A 17,562-nucleotide genomic window follows, 5' to 3' on the forward strand; every position below is an offset into this window, starting at 1 on the left:
TCCACATGATAGGGTGATGCAATTAATTAAGATAAGGACAGTGAGGAGGAGTAGGTGCGTGTATGTGGAGGGGAGGGGTCCATTTGCTTGTTTGAAGCACTGGGAGGGCAGCTCCAGGCACATGTCCAGCAAGTGGTTGATACGCAGGTCTGGAGTTCAGTAAAGGGATCAGAGTTGTCATTTACATGATGAAAGAATTTGAAGCTGTGAAAATAAATGACACTGCTATCTATGGGGCAGGGCTAATGAAAGGTATTGAGGAATGGTCAGCAAGGTAGAAAGGGAGCCTTTAAAGAAGAAAGCTGGTAAATTCATGAAAAGTACTGTGGGAAGAGGTCAGACCAATGGCAGAGAATCATTGAACCAGTCACCCCAAAAGAGTTGGGCTTCTGCCCCTCCGGAGTCTTCTGGAGTTGCTTGGGACCACACCATCATGCTGAAAAGCCAATGCACACTTCCTTTCCTACTGAAAGAGAGACAGTTTGAAGAAGTAGCAGCAGCAAGTACAGACGACTGCAACATTTTCCAGCCTGGATGCTAAGACTGATTTCTCCAAATAAGGCTTCTATGCTCCTATCTTTGGAGAAACACTGCTTAGCATAGTCCCTCCTGGAGATTAATCACAGTAAAGAACCCTATTTCCCTCTGTTTAATCCTGCATTTGTCCAACTTACTGAACCACTGATTTTTCACACAATACTTAACATCTTGAGGAACCAGTGTCTCCTGGCACATAATTTGGCAAATGTGGTCAGCAGAAGAAAGACCAGACAAGAGTTTTCAGGACTGTTGGTATCAAGGGAAATTTTCTTTTCAAAAATGGAAGAAACTTGAATATGTTTAAATGCTGAACAAAAGGAAGCCACTGTAGAGTTAAAAAAAAAAAAAGGCCAAAAACAGGCACTAGAGTGAGCCAAGCTCCAAGCTTTGGTAGAGGGCTAGCTCAGCAAAATACCTTAGGCCAAAAACAGGCATGTAAGGCAGTAGAGTGAGCCAGGCTCCAAGCTTTGGTAGAGGGTTAGCTTAGCAAAATACCTTAGCTCACTACTCTGGCCATAAAATATTATTTCCCTTGGTGAATTCCCGTGACTACAAATGTTCACTATTCTAAACCATATTTACTTTCCTCTGAGGATACAGATGTTATCTAGATACGGTTAAGAGCAGATGATATAAACTGCTTCACTAGAAACAGAGTGCAGCCTCCACCCTTCTCCCCAGAGTCAGACAGAATGTGTCCCTTGCCAGGACCAGAGAAGGGTGTTCCAGGTCTTGTAGGTCGGGAGCTGATGCCCCACTCCCCCTGCCCAGGCAAGGACAACTCTAGCGCAGGATAGGCAGAGAGGGTAAATCTAAAAATAAAGCTCTCCAAAGAAACCGTCTTGCCTAAAGAGCAGCTTCCCACGCACACTGGAGTGCCACATCTGCGGGGGCTGGAAGCACAGGAATGGAACAATCCTGACCAAGTCATGTAAGTATTACCCTTTTGAGGGAGGCAACAGCACATTTGAATCCCCCCATTGGCACCCCAATGTCTAGGCTGCAGACCCAGAACAAGGGCTGAGTGACAGAAAACAGGAGACTGAAAAGATCACCAGTGAGTAGCCCAGCCTTCCTCCCGCTCTCCTCTTTTCACAGCAAACGTGAAGAAAGCTGCTCTCAACACAGAGGGAATCAAGCTGAGGGTTCATTCTAGAAAAGAACAGTGAAGGAGTCTAGTGGGCTTGAGGCTCAAATCTGGACTCCCTTGGCTCTTCTGCCCACAGGAGGGTTCAGGGTCTAGCAACTGAGGAAAAAGAAAATCAAGCACTGAGAGAAAAACTGCAATTAGCATTTACATTGGTTGGCTATCGTCATCTCAAACCCCAAGGACAAAATAGATGTCACATTGCCAGGCAACTAGCAACTGCAGCGTCCCTTCCACGCCCCCCACCTGGTATCAGAGACCACCAGAAAAACTTCAACCCAAGAGTTTGATACAAGCATTAACACACAGACACACACAAACACACAGACATACACAAACACACAAGCCTCAGAGGACACACACACACACACCTCAGAGGAGTAATCCTACCACTTCTTTCTCTGAGGATTTTACCCTTGGAGAGATACAATGTACTTACCCCAGACTGTTGGAGTTTTGCCAAGAAGCCCAAGCAGGAAGAAGAAAACTATCACTAATTTTAGGAGTCTATAGTGTTCATTTAGCAATCTAACTCTCCAAGGTTTGTACTTTGACCTGACAAAGTATTATTATGTGCCTCAAGGGTCACAAGCTCAACCTTGGACAGTATCTCTGAAAAGCTTTAGCAGCAATCCAATGCTATATATTCTTTCCACCTGCCCTTCCTGTGGAAGGTACATCATCCCATCCTATGTCCCATGACTCATTTACAGCAGACCAGTGCAGTAGGGAGCGAGCAAACACAACTTAAAACAAACAAAACAGAATGCAGCAACCTGTTAGTTCTTTGGTCTCTTAAAAGAGACCCTGTACTAGAACACAGTGATAGCTGATATGTTCGAATACAAAGTCTGATATCTATTATGCATATGTGGAAGTGGGAATGCCAAGTTTCCCCTCAAATCACAGATTGTGAGCAAAGTACTTTGAACATTTGAGTGCTATTTGAACGCTGACTAGCAACAGTCTTTTACAATTAGAGACTACACTGAAAATTTCCCATACTGAGTCATTCAGGAGTGAAAAGGAAGAAGCCAGCTCACAAAAGGGAGGAGATACTGACCATAAAGTACACAACCTGAGCATACAGTGCAAAGTGTTGTTTTAGTACTGGGAGTATACACTCCCTATCCCACTTGTTAAACAAGAAGGGCTGGGTTGGCACAGAGCTTCCCTCGTGCCACACAAAGCCTGGTGTTCAGAAGTGAGACTTACCTGACATACAAGGACCTCTTCTCACTTGTTCGCAGGGACCCAGACCCAGAGCTCATGCTGCTGTTCATCATCTGTTCTCGCAAGTCATGTATCTTCGATTCAAAGCGACTGTACTCTGTCAGGGAGACAAGGGAAAGGACAGGAAAAGAATGAACCCAAGGAGCTGCACTGAGCCTATCTGCCAGCGGCCAAAAGGCCAAGAGGACCCTTGGCTTCAAAGCAGCCAGAGCCAGCCCAGTCAATCTTTGCTTTGATAAGCAGAGTACCTCCGGCAAGCACAGAAAGACAGATTTCTCTCCACCCCCAGAGTGAAAGAATGAAAGAATACACCTGAAAAAATAGTAACTTATGGAAAAAGCTTACTGATCCTTAAAAAAATAACTGGAAAGAGGTGCCAGAGCAGCCTTTATAAATCTTTAGAGCAGACACTGAGGCCCAAGGAGAGCAGATGGGAAAGGAGACTTTCCCGAAAAGTGGATTGCAGAGAACAGATGGCCCTGAGATGCAGGGTGGAAGGGCAGGAAAAGACCTGAGGCCATTATATGATTATTAGGCAAAGAAGATGATCTGTTTCTAGGTGACTTTTTTTTGAGGAGGGAGAATGGAATGCAGTACAAAGGTAAAAACAAACATCGCAATCAGAAAAGGAGATCACAAAGCTCTCCTGAATTATTTCCCTCTTAACAATCAGGGTCTTTGGCTTCAGTAACAATTGAACAAACATCACAATAAAAATTCTCCCAAACCCAGAAGTCTGCTGACATCTCTCTCCTTCAAAATCATCTAGTCAGTGAGATCATAAGTCTGTGACCAACTATGTAGCCCACTGACACCATCACATAGCCTGAAAAAGCCTCATCATTCTGGAATGGTGACTCCAAGTTTATATCCAATGTAAGAAAACCTGACAAAGGAATATGAACTCTATCCATACAACTACTATGAAAGGCTTTTTATAGGGTTACTTTACTGTGACATTCTCCTAGTACATCTCAAATGTGATATTCACATTTACCACACACATACAGACGCACACACTCACACACACACCTCACACATTTTTCAGGTCTATGATCGCCAGATAAAATGGGATATCTCTACGGCACAGACTGTGAAAATGACAGAAAAGAGGCACACTTCATTATGTGAAGCTGAATTTAAAGGAAGTCAATACTAGAGGGTTGAAGGTTTATATTAGGGGGTTGAAGGTTGGGAACTGCTTTAAAAAAACAAACACATTTCCAGCGGGAAAAAATTCCACAAAAGCATTTTCATGCACCACAGAGGGCTGGCAAGAAGCATCCCCATCTAGTCTGTACGACTCTACAGGCAGAAAACAGAACACCTGTTCCAACACCTGACACCCCCCCTCCCCTCAGCAAAGCAACCTGACCTTCAGTTGGGTATAAAGGGAAACAGTAAAAAGCCTAAAGGGGAGAGAATAGAGTTCTAGCTCAAACCAATCTCCTCTTCCCAACCAAGTTTCTTTTTGTTCACTCTGGTACCAGTGAAGGCAACTGGTTAAATTTGTGTGCTCTTTCATTCATCACGCACTGGTGTTATGGTGATTTGTCCTCATTACTTACTCCCATCCCTGAAATCCTGCAGGAAGCAGTTAAGTCACTGACTCACCCATTAAATGTTGGGAGAAAAAAAGAGAGACAGCAGCTGGACAATGTCCCTGTTCTGAGGGTTACAAGGCAACACATCAATATCAATGAGGCGTCCCAATCTAAAGGTAGAGGGCGGTGACCAATCTGTCATAGCAGCCCTGGACAGCAGCAGGGCTATCTACCTCCAGAGCCGCCCAGGCACGGGTCCCACCCTAAGGCTCAGCCCTCCAGCCCAACCCTCTCCAGTTGGCTTTCTGGCCCTCCTCCCCACTCACCGGCTGAGAGAAGACCAGGTGAAACAAAGATATTTCTGACCAAGCAGCCCTTTCTTGCGCAAGATAAGTAAAAGGCAGAAATATGCACTGAATGCAGGAAAAAACACCCAATCTATCTTTAAGCTGTTTTCCCCTCTCCCAACTTGTTTATGTATTCTCTTCTTTGGAATTGACTTGCCCACTGAACTCCAACGTAGCAGCAGGTCATGGCAGTTGCTTAGTAATTACATTTCTTTAAAAACCCTTTAAAAAACAACCACCAAACCACCATTTCCTCAAGCTCCTAATCCAAGGTTGATAACACTGGGCCAGAGGGCCCACTTAAAATAGACTATAGAAAGAGAACAAAGCTATTGCTTTAAGGAAGTCATTTTCTGTTTTCTACATGCTACTAAGCTTTCAAATCTATTAAACAGTGTTTTATTCACTTTTCCCCATTCAGATGATCCCCTTAGAGTTCTAGCTGCTCACAGGCCTCTGGCTTTTATTTGCAGAGTTATCTAATGTCCAGTAGGCACAGAATCGCCTCTGAATAAATGATTGTTGGGTAAACGAGAAGCAAATTAGAAAACTGTGCCCAAGTTGATGCTTCTGTTCTCAAACTAATAAACCTAATGGTTTATTTAACTGATAGCTGCCAGCTTCACTGAGGGCTTGGAAAGGTAGTTAAGAGGTATTCCCATTTACTTTTGTTCCCAAGGTTAATTATTGAAAGCAAATGGAGTATATGTTTTTTAAAAACCTTTTTGAGATACTAATAACCCACAGGGGGCATCTGATTAGCAAACTTTGATTATAACAAAGAAAAAATAATTTTAACAAAAAGCTGTTTAGAATAGTCTTTAGATAGATAGTACCTCATCTTAATATTAGAGGCATCATTTCCTAAGAACAAAAGCTTCACCTAAACAGTATCTGAATTCTAAGACCTCACAATTTGCCAAGGCCTTACTTCCCCTTCCACTCAAAACAAACCCGTTGCTGGAAGGCATATTCTAGGCCTAAGTCATTACCTTAGAAGCCCACCAGACCACCCTCTATAACCCAAACGTCCTACTTCAAACAGGCTATTTTAAAGAATATTTATTACTAAAATCTTAAGTCTACTAAACTGTGTTATATTTATTTTTTCCCATTCAGATGAACCCAACTATTTGTAATCCACAAAAGATATGCACAGTGAGTCATTGCTCCCTCATTCTCTTTACTAATCACAGAGAGAAAAGGGGGTGGGAGTAGGAGGACAGTCAGACATCATTCCCCAAACAGGGTTCTTCTTGACCACCTGGGGGCCCTCTGAAAAACCAGGATCTTGGACCCTCGCCACACAGACTCAGAACTTACTGAGTAGGCCCAAGAATCTGTATTTTTGACAAGTATAAAGGTGATTCTGATCCCAAATAAAGTTTGAAACTACTGGTCTTGATTACAAAATTGAATTTTGTTTTGTTAGTTCAGGGAAAAGATAAGGTAAGTATTCCATAGCCAGTCTCAAAAAGAAGGTAGGACAAGAGGGTTGGAAAGCTTTCATAAAAAAAGAAATGGTAATATAATTGCAAATTCCATGGGAAAATGCTAAAGAGGCCTCTGTACAATGTGCCCGCAAAGAAAGCTGATGAGTTTACGCTTTTTAAAATTATAAAAGTAGCATATGATTAAAAGAATTTTTTTTTCCTTTGGACATTCCTGTATCATTTCCCCATCCCAGTATCCAGAAGCAACTAGTTAGGATTTTTAGTATGTATCCTTCCAGACTTATTTTCTGTATGTATCATTTATATACATTAGCAACTCACAAAGATTCACATGCTTTTTTCATTCTCTGATATGTCATGGCAACCTATACTGACATGAATCGTGATCTACCTCATTCTTTATAATAGCTGCATAGTATTGCATATTATGGACAGATCATAATTTATTCAGTCATATCCCAACTGACATATATTTAAATTGTTGATTTTTTACATTACAATCAGTGCTGCTCTGTGTATTTGTATGAGCATTTCTATAGCATAGATTCCTTGAATTGAAACTGCAGGGTCAAATTACATGCACATGAAAAAATATGATTGGCACTACCAAACTGAACCCCAACATTCTGAAACCCTTCTAACTGGAAGTAAGGATAAACTGCTATTCTAAAGCTTCCAGCAGCTTTTCTGTTCCTGAAGAAATAGAACTTACCTTTAAGGACAGATTGATCTTTCGTTTTGGGAGAAAAAACTTTAATAAGCATTTAGGTTATGTGAAAGTAAAGCCAAAATTGCATTCTGGAATAGACAAAGAGGAACCTCAAATGTTCTCTCTGCATAATCACAGGAAAGGTCTACCAGTGGGTGGAATTGCTGATTTAAGGGGATTGTCCTACTACCTATATGACATTCTGTCTACCTCTAGAAATATCTACCTTTAGTTTTGACCACTTTGCATCCACCTACTTGATAATTTCAAGCCAAATCTCCCTGGTACTGGAAACAACAGCCCCCTTTCCCCTGTGCACAACCAGTGTTTCCTCAAGTTTTGCTGATGTTCTTCCTAACTGCCTCCTCAATCCATCTCTTTCTTTCTAATTTCCACTGTCATTGCCTTTTTGTTTTCTCATTATTATTTTATCTCTTGCCTGGATTTAGGTCACATAGTTACCTCTTCTCTGGACCACTGCTTTATTGCTCTAGCTGGTAGTCTGCCCCCAGGCTCTCCAAATTCCAGTCCAGTTTAAGAATCTTATTTCAAAAGCCTTCCTAAAACTCCAACTTGGAGCCCCTCATCCAAGTATCTATAATAATTCAATAGCAACTAAAGAATTTTAATATCTCAACTAAAATGTCAAAGACTGCTAAAACCATCATCCTATCACTCTTAGCTGATCTATTCCATGTGTCATTAGACAGATCATCCTCTTTAAAAAATATTTATTTTTTTAATTGGTGGAAAATTGCTTTACAATTTTGTGGTTTCTGGCATATAATAACAGAATCCTCTTTTAAGTTAACCTGCCTGCAACTTTTGAACACAATTTGTTCGTTCCTAGCTATTACTCCCTTGTCCTGAAATTTTTCTCCCTGCCTGACACTGAACATCCTTTATGTTGTTCACCACCCCGAAGTCTTATTCATTCATTTATTTATCCAAATATTAACTAAATGTCTACTGTGTGCTAGGCATTATGAGAGCTGATGGGAATATAAAGGTAATCAAATGGTTCCTAGAAATTACAAGAATGAAAGAAACAACTATTTAATTACAACTTTAGTTATGATTGTGAGACTAACAGGGTGACCCAACCTACTGAGGGGGGTGGGATAGGACGATGTTAACTAAGGTTTCCATGAGGAAGTGACATTTAGGTTGAGTCTTTAAGGATGAAGAGTTAGCCAGGGGAAGAGCGACAGATAAAGCATTCTAGATAGAAGAAACAAAATATGTGGGGGTAAAAATATCTGGATCACAGGGAAGTAAGGAGATACTGGCAGATCAGACTAGGAAGGCAGACTGAGGTCAGATTATACATGACCTTGTAGATTTCTGCATCCATCCTAAGAGTAACAGAAAGAAGTCACTGAAAGATTTTAAGCAAAGGAATGACATGAACATGTGTGTATGTATATCACTTTAGCTATCATGGGGAGAATAAGTGTGGTGCCTCACATGTAGATTTAAGTTTCTTCAGAGCAGAGAACCATGCTTTCTCTTCTTGTCTAGCACCTACAGCCTGGGGGTGGGCAGCCTGCTTTACAGCATCCAGACCAGCTAGCTCCCAATCTCTGCTCAAATATACCCAATGTTGGGAAGCTCAGACAACACTACAAGAGAAAATTGTTAGATTGAGGGCCATCTCTTTTGTTAGTTGGTCCTATTTTGGTGTCTAAAACAGTATAAACATGACAGATTCTCTTCTGTATAACTGTACGAAGGAACAATTTAAAGAAAATCAAAGAGCTGGGGAAGCCTGGAACAGGTTCCAAGACTACTGAATAAGACTGAATAGAAGGTATAGTGTGAACAGGGGAAGGGGAAGTGATGGAAGGTTGGGGGCCAGATTATAAGAGTTTGAGTAAGGGCTTTTCTTACTAGGCTTTGGGAACCACTGTTAAGTGTTTAAATAGGAAAGTAATACAATTAGAACTAGGTTTGGGGGAAGATTATTCTGAGAACATAATATAGAAAGGAAAACAGGGACAAAGGCAACAGAGACCAAGAACCTGTTCTACTAGTACAGACAGTGACTTCAAAGGCTTGACATAGTGTGGGGACAACTGAGGATAGAAAGATGCTTGGGGCTGGTGCACTGGGACGACCAAGAAGGATGGTACAGGGAGAGAGGAGGGAGGGGGGTTCAGGATGGGGAACACGTGTATACCTGTGGCGGATTCATGTCGATGTATGGCAAAACCAATACAATATTGTAAAGTAATTAACCTCCAATTAAAATAAATAAATTTATATTTAAAAAAAAAAAAAGAAATATGCTGGAGCCAGAGGAGAGAAATTTTGACAACTGATTGGATGTAGGGTGAGAAAGGTTCAAATGCAGCTTCTGAGTTGTTTCCTAAAAGACCAGGAAAAGGTGGGATAATATCAGCCATAATAGAGAATGGCCATCATGTCCTCAAAATAAGTTCTCTCTTTTCCAGGCTAAATATTGTTACTTCCTTAAACATTCTTCATCTAACATGGTTTCCAGGCCTTCCACTACCTTTCCCTTTTTAAAATCTAGTGCCCAGAATTTGTGATGTCATTTCCTTTACAAAACTATAAGCTCCTTGATGTGTTTTTTGTTTCCTTCTCAAAGTTTAGCATGGCAATTAGCACCCTTGTTGAGTCAACAAGGGTGTAAACTTGCTAAAAAGATCTGACAGGACAAACCTGGACACCGTAATTCTCAAATTCTGGCTCCTCAGGAACTAATGTATGGAAAAAGAACACAAAACTTTCTCCTTCCACTCACCCCAAAAGGGTAAAAACTGAACAACAAAACTGTAAACCAATGCTGCAAAACACTAACATATCAGAGCTTTCAAGACCCACTTAATAGCCTAATAAAGCATCAAAGAGGACGGAAACTACAATGTTCACTACTGTGAAATGGACACATAACCAAGCCTCCAAAGCCATCTCCCCTCTAAGACTTTGATCTCAAATGCATCTACCTTCCTAATGAAAGAAAAATTGTCTTCTTGGTATTAGAAATTATACTTGTCAGTAATTTGGAAACAGTGAAAGGGGCTCAGTTTCTTAAACTATAGAAAACTTATTTGGTTCTATTTGGTTATGGGTAGGAAAATGTTGTAGAGACAAGAAACAAATAGAAGCAACAAAGAGTACTTAGTCTGCATGCAGCACTGACTACCTATGGTGTGAACGAAGATATAAAAGGTAAATGCTCCAAAATAAAATAAAAGCCATGCCTACCAAATTCGGAAAGGACAATGAAGCTGGGGAGACAACTGGATGACAGACTTCAGACACACAGACTGTGACAGGCAGGAACAATGGAAAGACGCAAATACAAATAAAATCAAAAAAAAATGTAACTTGCTGACCTTAAGTTCCCAAACAAACACTGAGTAAAAGACAGGGCTGAATCACAACACAGTGTCTTGGTTTGCTATCATCACAAAATAAGTCAACAGTTGCCCAAAGACTCATTTATTCCTAAGGAAGTGAAGGTGTTCAAATCTCAAATTCATACAGCCCTCATTTGCCATTGCTGAGCTGCCCTGAGCTCAGAGGAATCACATGCGAGAGTCACAAATTCTGATGAGTATGAATTGTGTTTTAGGTTTTCTACAGTTGCCTGTGGAATGCAAACCCTCAGGATTTGTATGAATTACAAGCATCTGTACCAACAACATAGTTCATGTTTTCAAAAGAAATGAATGGAGCCAAAAGTAAAATAAGCCCAATAAAGAAGATACCTGTCAGTGTGGAGATAAGCATATGAATTGTCAAAAAGCACATTTCTTAGAATCACAAACTTGTCTCTATAAAATAATATGAAGCCTATTACTTGGGTTAGTTTCTAATTATGGAGCCTACTATTTAAAATATCTGATACCTCTAAAACTAAACCATTTCTCAGGTTCCTTCTGATTTTGACATAATTATGATTTTAGAATCAAATCAATGCGGTCCATAAGAAATCAAACCTAAGACTAGTCTAATTAAAATTTTTAACATGATCTACAAGAAGGAAATCTTCACATCTGCAAATAATTCTATACTCTTTGGGTCAAAAAATACCAAAGTAAGGAGTATAAGTTGAAATAAAAAGAATTTAAGGCTATATGAGAGGGCAGAAAAGTGGCAAACAGGCCTCCATATGGGCAAATGGTGCTTGAAGAAAATTTCAGCTCTACTTTTAGAACAATAGGCTCAGAACTATGACTAACCCAGAACAGAAACTTCAGTGTCACTGTATTTTGGTCCCTCCACTGTCACAATGCTTCCTCAGGCATACACACACATTACCAGAGTTCTGGACAGCACCCTGATACTGGGAATCAAACAGAAAACAAGACAATCCATATCAGCATGCCATAAAAAATTCCAGATTATTCCTAATGACTCTGACTGGATGTTTCTGTCCCCTAAAGAGCTTAGTGAGGATGCAGGAAGGGCACTGAGCAAAAGCACTATACTATATAAGGTGCCATGACGTTCAGCCACCTGGTCTGAAATGAGTAGCATGAAAAATGCTTTGATTTTTCATCAAGCTAAGAAAAAGTTTTTCATAGGACCTAGCCACCAGCTCTTCTCACTCTATACTGAATCACCAAACAGAGATCAGGGTAAAAGGTTCAAATAGGGTCTTTTCTCTATTTCTAAAGAATTTCACATAGCATATTCAAATAAATACAAGATTAACAAAGCCTTTAGCTCCTTTAACCCATAAGTCAAAGTCTATGTAGAATCACCCCAAGACAAAACATCTCATCTGGAAAACACGAGAATGAATAAAGAATTGTACCTTTCCTTGCTCTGAAGGTAGCAGGTACTCTTGTTCACAACAATCTTTCCCACTTAACAGAAATATTGCAATATAGTGACTGAAACACAACATTTTATGACTAAGCTTGCTAATGAGTTAATGTAACTGATTTCTTTTTATTATTTACTTTTAATTGGAGGATAACTGCTTTACAATATTGTGTTGGTTTCTGCCTTATATCAATACGAATCAGCCATAGGTATGTAACTGATTTCTGTTTTGTTTTGGATTTTTGTGGCTGCAGCTGCACCCAGCAGCTTGCAAGATTTTAGCTCCCCAACCAGGAATCGAACCCAGGCCCTCTAGAGTGGAAGTGCAAAATCGTAACCACTGGACTGCCAGGGAAATCCCTGATTTCTGTTTTACACGTCAACTGAGAGTCTAGATTCAACTATTCTTCACAGTGGTCACTCCAACAGGATCACAAATTATCTGACAATGTTTATTGGGGTATCAATTGGATCTTTTGGGTCAAGTTTCTGTGGAAGGAACCCAGAAACTGAGACCTAGAGAAAGACCCTTCTGGTTATTTGTCAAACCATCTGTGGTCATTTCTCAGTAACTGATAATCCCAGAGTAAAATATCACAGAACAGAATTAAGAAACTCAAAATCCAAATTATGAGTATGTGAGCGTGGTTGTGTGTGTGCGTAATAAAGGTGGCACTCCAAAACAGCAAGAAAATAATAGATTTTATCTGATAAATAGTTCCAAGGTAATTCCTTAAAATATTTGGAGCAAAAATAAGGTAGTATCCTATCTTACATCATAAATAAAGTCCCAGCAGGTTAAAATTTTAAATGCAAAAAGAAAAACATTAAACAACTAGAATTTTTTTAAAAAGGTGGACATTTATTTTCTCTCAGGGTAAGAAAGGCCTTTCCAAAGCTATGGGCAGAGGCAAAATATACAAAAAAGAAAACACTGATAGATTTGACTACATAAAAACAAAACATCTGTACATCAAAATAAAAAGCAAAGTACAAAATGGGAAAAATCTTTCAACATATATGACTGACTACTTTAAAGCTTTTATGGGTCAGAAAGAACTGCTTCCCAAGTGGTGCTAGTGGTAAAGAACCCACCTGCCAATGCAGGAGACATGAGATACACGGGTTCCATACCTGGGTCAGTGAAGATCCCCTGGAGGAGGGCAGGGCAACCCACTCCAGTAATCTTGCCTGGAGAATCTCATGGACAGAAGAGCCTAACGGGTTACAGTCCATGGGATCGCAAAGAGTCAGACACGACTGAAGCGACTTAGCATGCATGCAAAAACTGATAAATATACCTCAACAAGGAAATGGCGAAAGGGTATGAACAGGCAATCCACGCACAAAAAATGATCAATAAACACACACACAGAGAAATGTTCAATTCTATTATTAAAAAGACATACAAATTAAGATATGCATTGCATAACATTTTTACCTAATTTGCACAGATATTTTAAAAAATAACACTCCATGTTAGCAAGGATCTCAAAATATACACTTTTATATTGTTGCTGGAGATAGGGAAATATATCAAATACATATTAAATATATCAAAAGTCTTAAACATGTTCATATCTGTTAGCCCAATAATTCCATTCCAAGGAATTCATTCTGAACACACAATCACAGATTCACAAAAAGCCTCATACAAAGATATCCATCAATGTGTTATTTATAAAATAAAAAAACTGCAAACAACCTACATGTCCTCCAATAAGGGAATGATTACATGAATTATGGCACACACATGATGGAATATTTAATTATTAAGAACCACTTTAATAAAATATTAATGACATATGCTAAGTTAAAAGAATGGATACAAGACTGCTTAAATACAATGATCCCAGTCTTGAAAGACATACGTACTATATGAGATATAAAAGTTTGAAGGGAAATACACACAAATACAAGGTTATTTCTGGAGGTATTTTTACACATGATTTGAGCTTTTTTTAAACTTTGTATTTTGTTGTTTTCCAATTTTCTACAAATCTGAATGTAATATTTATATATCCAGGATAAATATAATTTTTAAAATCATATATTACAACATAAAATATAATCTGAGGGGGATGTAGAGGCAGACTGAAAAGGACAGGCCCAAGGATGAAGACAGGACACACATGCACTAGAAATTCCCCTCCATTCCCACTCCTGGCTCATTCTTCATTTTTCCCTGGGACTGATCACTCAACCAGTTGCAGACAAATCCACTTAAACGTATTATCACTACTATCACCTTGCCATCTTACCCAAGAGTAAACCAAAGAAGCCCTGCCAATGCCTTGCTGAAATCTAGATATACCACATCTACCGTATTTCCTTGATCTACCAGTCTAGTAACCCTGTCCATCAAAGCAACTTGGCAGTCTGACATGATTTGTTTGACCTTGGTGAATCAATGGTGGTTTCAGTGCTCACCACTTCTTTTTCTGAGTGTTTACAAAACAACTCAATAATATAGTTTATTTAACCCAAGATTTACAAAATTCTTTCTTCTTTTTGAAAATCTGAAGGACACTCATGTATGCAGACCCCCAATGTATATATTTATACAAAATGTGTTAATTTTATCAAGTTGAAAAATCCCCAAATCTCTAAGGTCTTTGCATTTTTAAGATTTCTAAATTCAATGAAAAGTAAACAAAGATCCATTTCAAGAGGATGAAAGCCTTACCACAGAAAAGAAGAGGGGAAGACAAGACCTTTACTAATGCAAGATTGTTATTAACTCAAAACTGTGATTCAGTAACACTCTAGTCACAAACAGGAACTTGTGAATTGAATTCACAACTTACTTCCACTTATCTAACACAGAATTTGAGTTAGAAGAAACATGTGGGATCATTTGGACAGTCCCATCATTTTACAGATCAGAAAATTGAGGTCCAAAGAAGTTGACTAGTACAAGATCCAGAGAAGGCAATGGCACCCCACTCCAGTACTCTTGCCTGGAAAATCCCATGGATGGAGGAGACTGGTGGGCTGCAGTCCATGGGGTTGCAAAGAGTCAGACACGACTGAGCGACGTCACTTTCACTTTTCACTTTCATGCATTAGAGAAGGAAATGGCAACCCACTCCAGTGTTCTTGCCTGGAGAATCCCAGGGACGGGGGAGCCTGGTGGCCTGCCGTCTATGGGGTAGCACAGAGTCGGACATGACTGAAGCGACTTAGCAGCAGCAGCAGCAGTACAAGATCATTCAGCTACTTAAAGTCAGAACTAGAACCCAGGGCCTTGGCTACTCCTCCAAGATGATTCCCTTTCTTAAGATAAAAGGAGCAAAACCCATATTTTTTCATCTCAATGACAATGATATATGTGCGTACTTAGTCGCTCAGTCGTGTCTGACTCTTTGGGACCCCACAGACTGTAGCCCATCAGGCTGCTCTGTCCACTGGATTCTCCAGGCAAGAATACTAGAATGGGTTGCCATGCCCTCCTCCAGGGAATCTTTCCAACCCAGGGACTGAACCCAGGTCTCTTGCATTGCAGGCGGATTCTTTACCGTCTGAGCCACCAGGGATAGGCCCAAATTATTCTATTTCTCTATTAAAAACAATAAAACAATTACTCTATTATGGAATATAAGTCTAAAGCTTTAAACAAACAAAGCAACAGTGTAAATATCAGGGTCAAGATTTCAACAAGTAACACATTAAATTAAAAAGAAATCCTAAAATGCTATAAATAAATAAGAAATAATTCATTTTCTATATTATTCTAATCATTCTACCCTATCAGAATAACCAATGTTTTATAGACACCAAAGTTCCTAGGATTTTGTCTCAAACCATCTAACAAGGACAAGAAAGCACCTGTCTAGCTAGAGTCAGAATGCTTTGCCAACTCTAGCTACCATGTCCTTAAGCTACATGGAAGACTGAAAAGCCCAGTGTACACAAGTACAAACACACAGAGAGAGCGAGCGAGCTGTATATAAAGTTCAGCCCCAGGAGGCAAAACTGAAAAGAAAGCTGACATTTTTTTTCTCTTCTAAGTTTGCAAAACAGGGTGGGCCTAAAAGGGTGTAGCCACTTTGGCAAAATCTGGCAGATCCTCAAAACTGTTCAATGTGGTTACCTTATGACCCAGCAATTCCACTCCTAGGAATATATACCCAAAAGAATTGAAAACATATGACCACACAAAAACTTCCCATGAACATTGATAGCAGCAGTATTCACAACAGTCAAAAGATGGAAACAACCCAAGTCCATCAACTGAAGAATGGTTAAACGATTTGTGGTATAACCATAAGATGAAACATTATTCAGCCTTAAAAAGGAATGAAGTGTTACATGCTACATCGGGCTGAACCTTGAAAAAACTATGTTGAAAGAAGCCAGGACACAAAAGACTGCATATTCTGCATATTATATGATTCCATTCATATGAATGGGCCAGAAAAGGAAACTTTACAGAAACAGAAAGTAGATTAGTGGGTGCCTTGGGCTAGGAAGAAGGGAGGAGTTTGGGGGAAATAGGGAGTGACTGCTAATGGGATGAGACTTCTTTTAGGGGTGAGGAAAATGTTCTAAAATTGACAGTTGTACCACTCTGAACATTCTAAAAACCACTGAGTGGTACACTGTAAATGGGTGAATTGTACAGTATGTGAATAAACTGGTTTTTTTTTTTAAGGGGGTCCCTTTAATTTTTATCAGGTCAGCATTCCTAGCTAAAATTATCTGCACCCAAGCCCTCCAGCACACAGTTGATAAGAGTGAAAGGTAGCACCTTTCCTCCTGCTTCCCTCTAATCACCTGAGTAATGACACAGTTGGCTTGCTCTGGTCTCAAGTCAATTCGTAAACAGCTTGAGAATCAAGGGACCAAGCAAAGCAAAACTGACTGGCAAATAATAAGCACTTGAAAAGATGCTCAACATCATTAGCCATTTGGGGAAATGCAAATAAAAACCACAATGAAATACCACTTCCCACCCACCAGAATGGCTAGAATCAAAAAGACTGACATTTACAAGGGTTGGCGGGGATGTAGAGAAATTATAACCCTCACACTGCTGGTGGGAATGTGAAATGGCATAGCCACTACGGAAAACAGCCTGGATTTTCCTTGAAAGGTTAAATATAGAGTTGCCATATGATCCAGTTATATGCATACAGATGTTCAAAGAGTAGTATTTGTAACAGCCAAAAAGTAGAAATAACCCAAATGCCTATCAACTCATAAATGGATAAACAAAATGTGATATATTCATACAACAGAATGTTATTCAGCCATAAAAATAAATGAAGTACTGATACATGCTACCATACAGATGAACCTCAAAAACACTGTCAAATGAAAGTAGTCAGTCATAAAAGACCATATAATATATGAATCCATTTATACAAAATGTCCAGAACAGCAAACCCATATAAGCAGAAGTAGATTAGTAGCACTGAGGGGGATGGAGAGGTTTGAGGGGTGGGAGACAGCTAAAGGATTCTTTACCAGGTGGTGAAATGTTCTAAAATTGACATGATGGTTGCACAACTCTGTGAATTCTACACCACTGAATTACACCCTTAAATGACTGAATTGTAAGGTCATAAAAAATGAATTACAAATACAACTCCATTTTACTATATTAGTATTCTTTTTTTTTTTGGTATTAGTATTCTTAAGCCTGCACATATTAAGTCAAGCCAACCAACTTTCATCTTTTGGCTCCTCCTGAGGTATCCCCCACAATACCATTCTGTGACAGTCTTCCTAAGTCCTCTTTCATTTTGCAGGAGACGGGGTTCTCCCTCAGGTTTTGTTACCTCCT

At 39.7% G+C, this 17,562-nt stretch overlaps 1 protein-coding gene across 5 annotated transcripts in view; it reads right to left on the reverse strand.

The window, feature by feature from the left end:
* Positions 1-17,562, reverse strand: part of DLG3 (discs large MAGUK scaffold protein 3) — a 53,490-nt gene that overhangs the window by 21,362 nt on the left and 14,566 nt on the right. For all 5 annotated transcript variants that reach the window (XM_040265737.1, XM_040265736.1, XM_040265739.1 and 2 more), the window contains one exon: positions 2,903-3,017. In XM_040265737.1, the coding sequence (XP_040121671.1) occupies positions 2,903-3,017 (115 nt within the window). The remainder of the gene's footprint in view (positions 1-2,902; positions 3,018-17,562) is intronic.

This window comes from Oryx dammah, unplaced genomic scaffold (assembly GCF_014754425.2).
Source record: "Oryx dammah isolate SB20612 unplaced genomic scaffold, SCBI_Odam_1.1 HiC_scaffold_23, whole genome shotgun sequence".
In the NCBI taxonomy this organism is placed as follows: Eukaryota; Metazoa; Chordata; class Mammalia; order Artiodactyla; family Bovidae; genus Oryx; species Oryx dammah.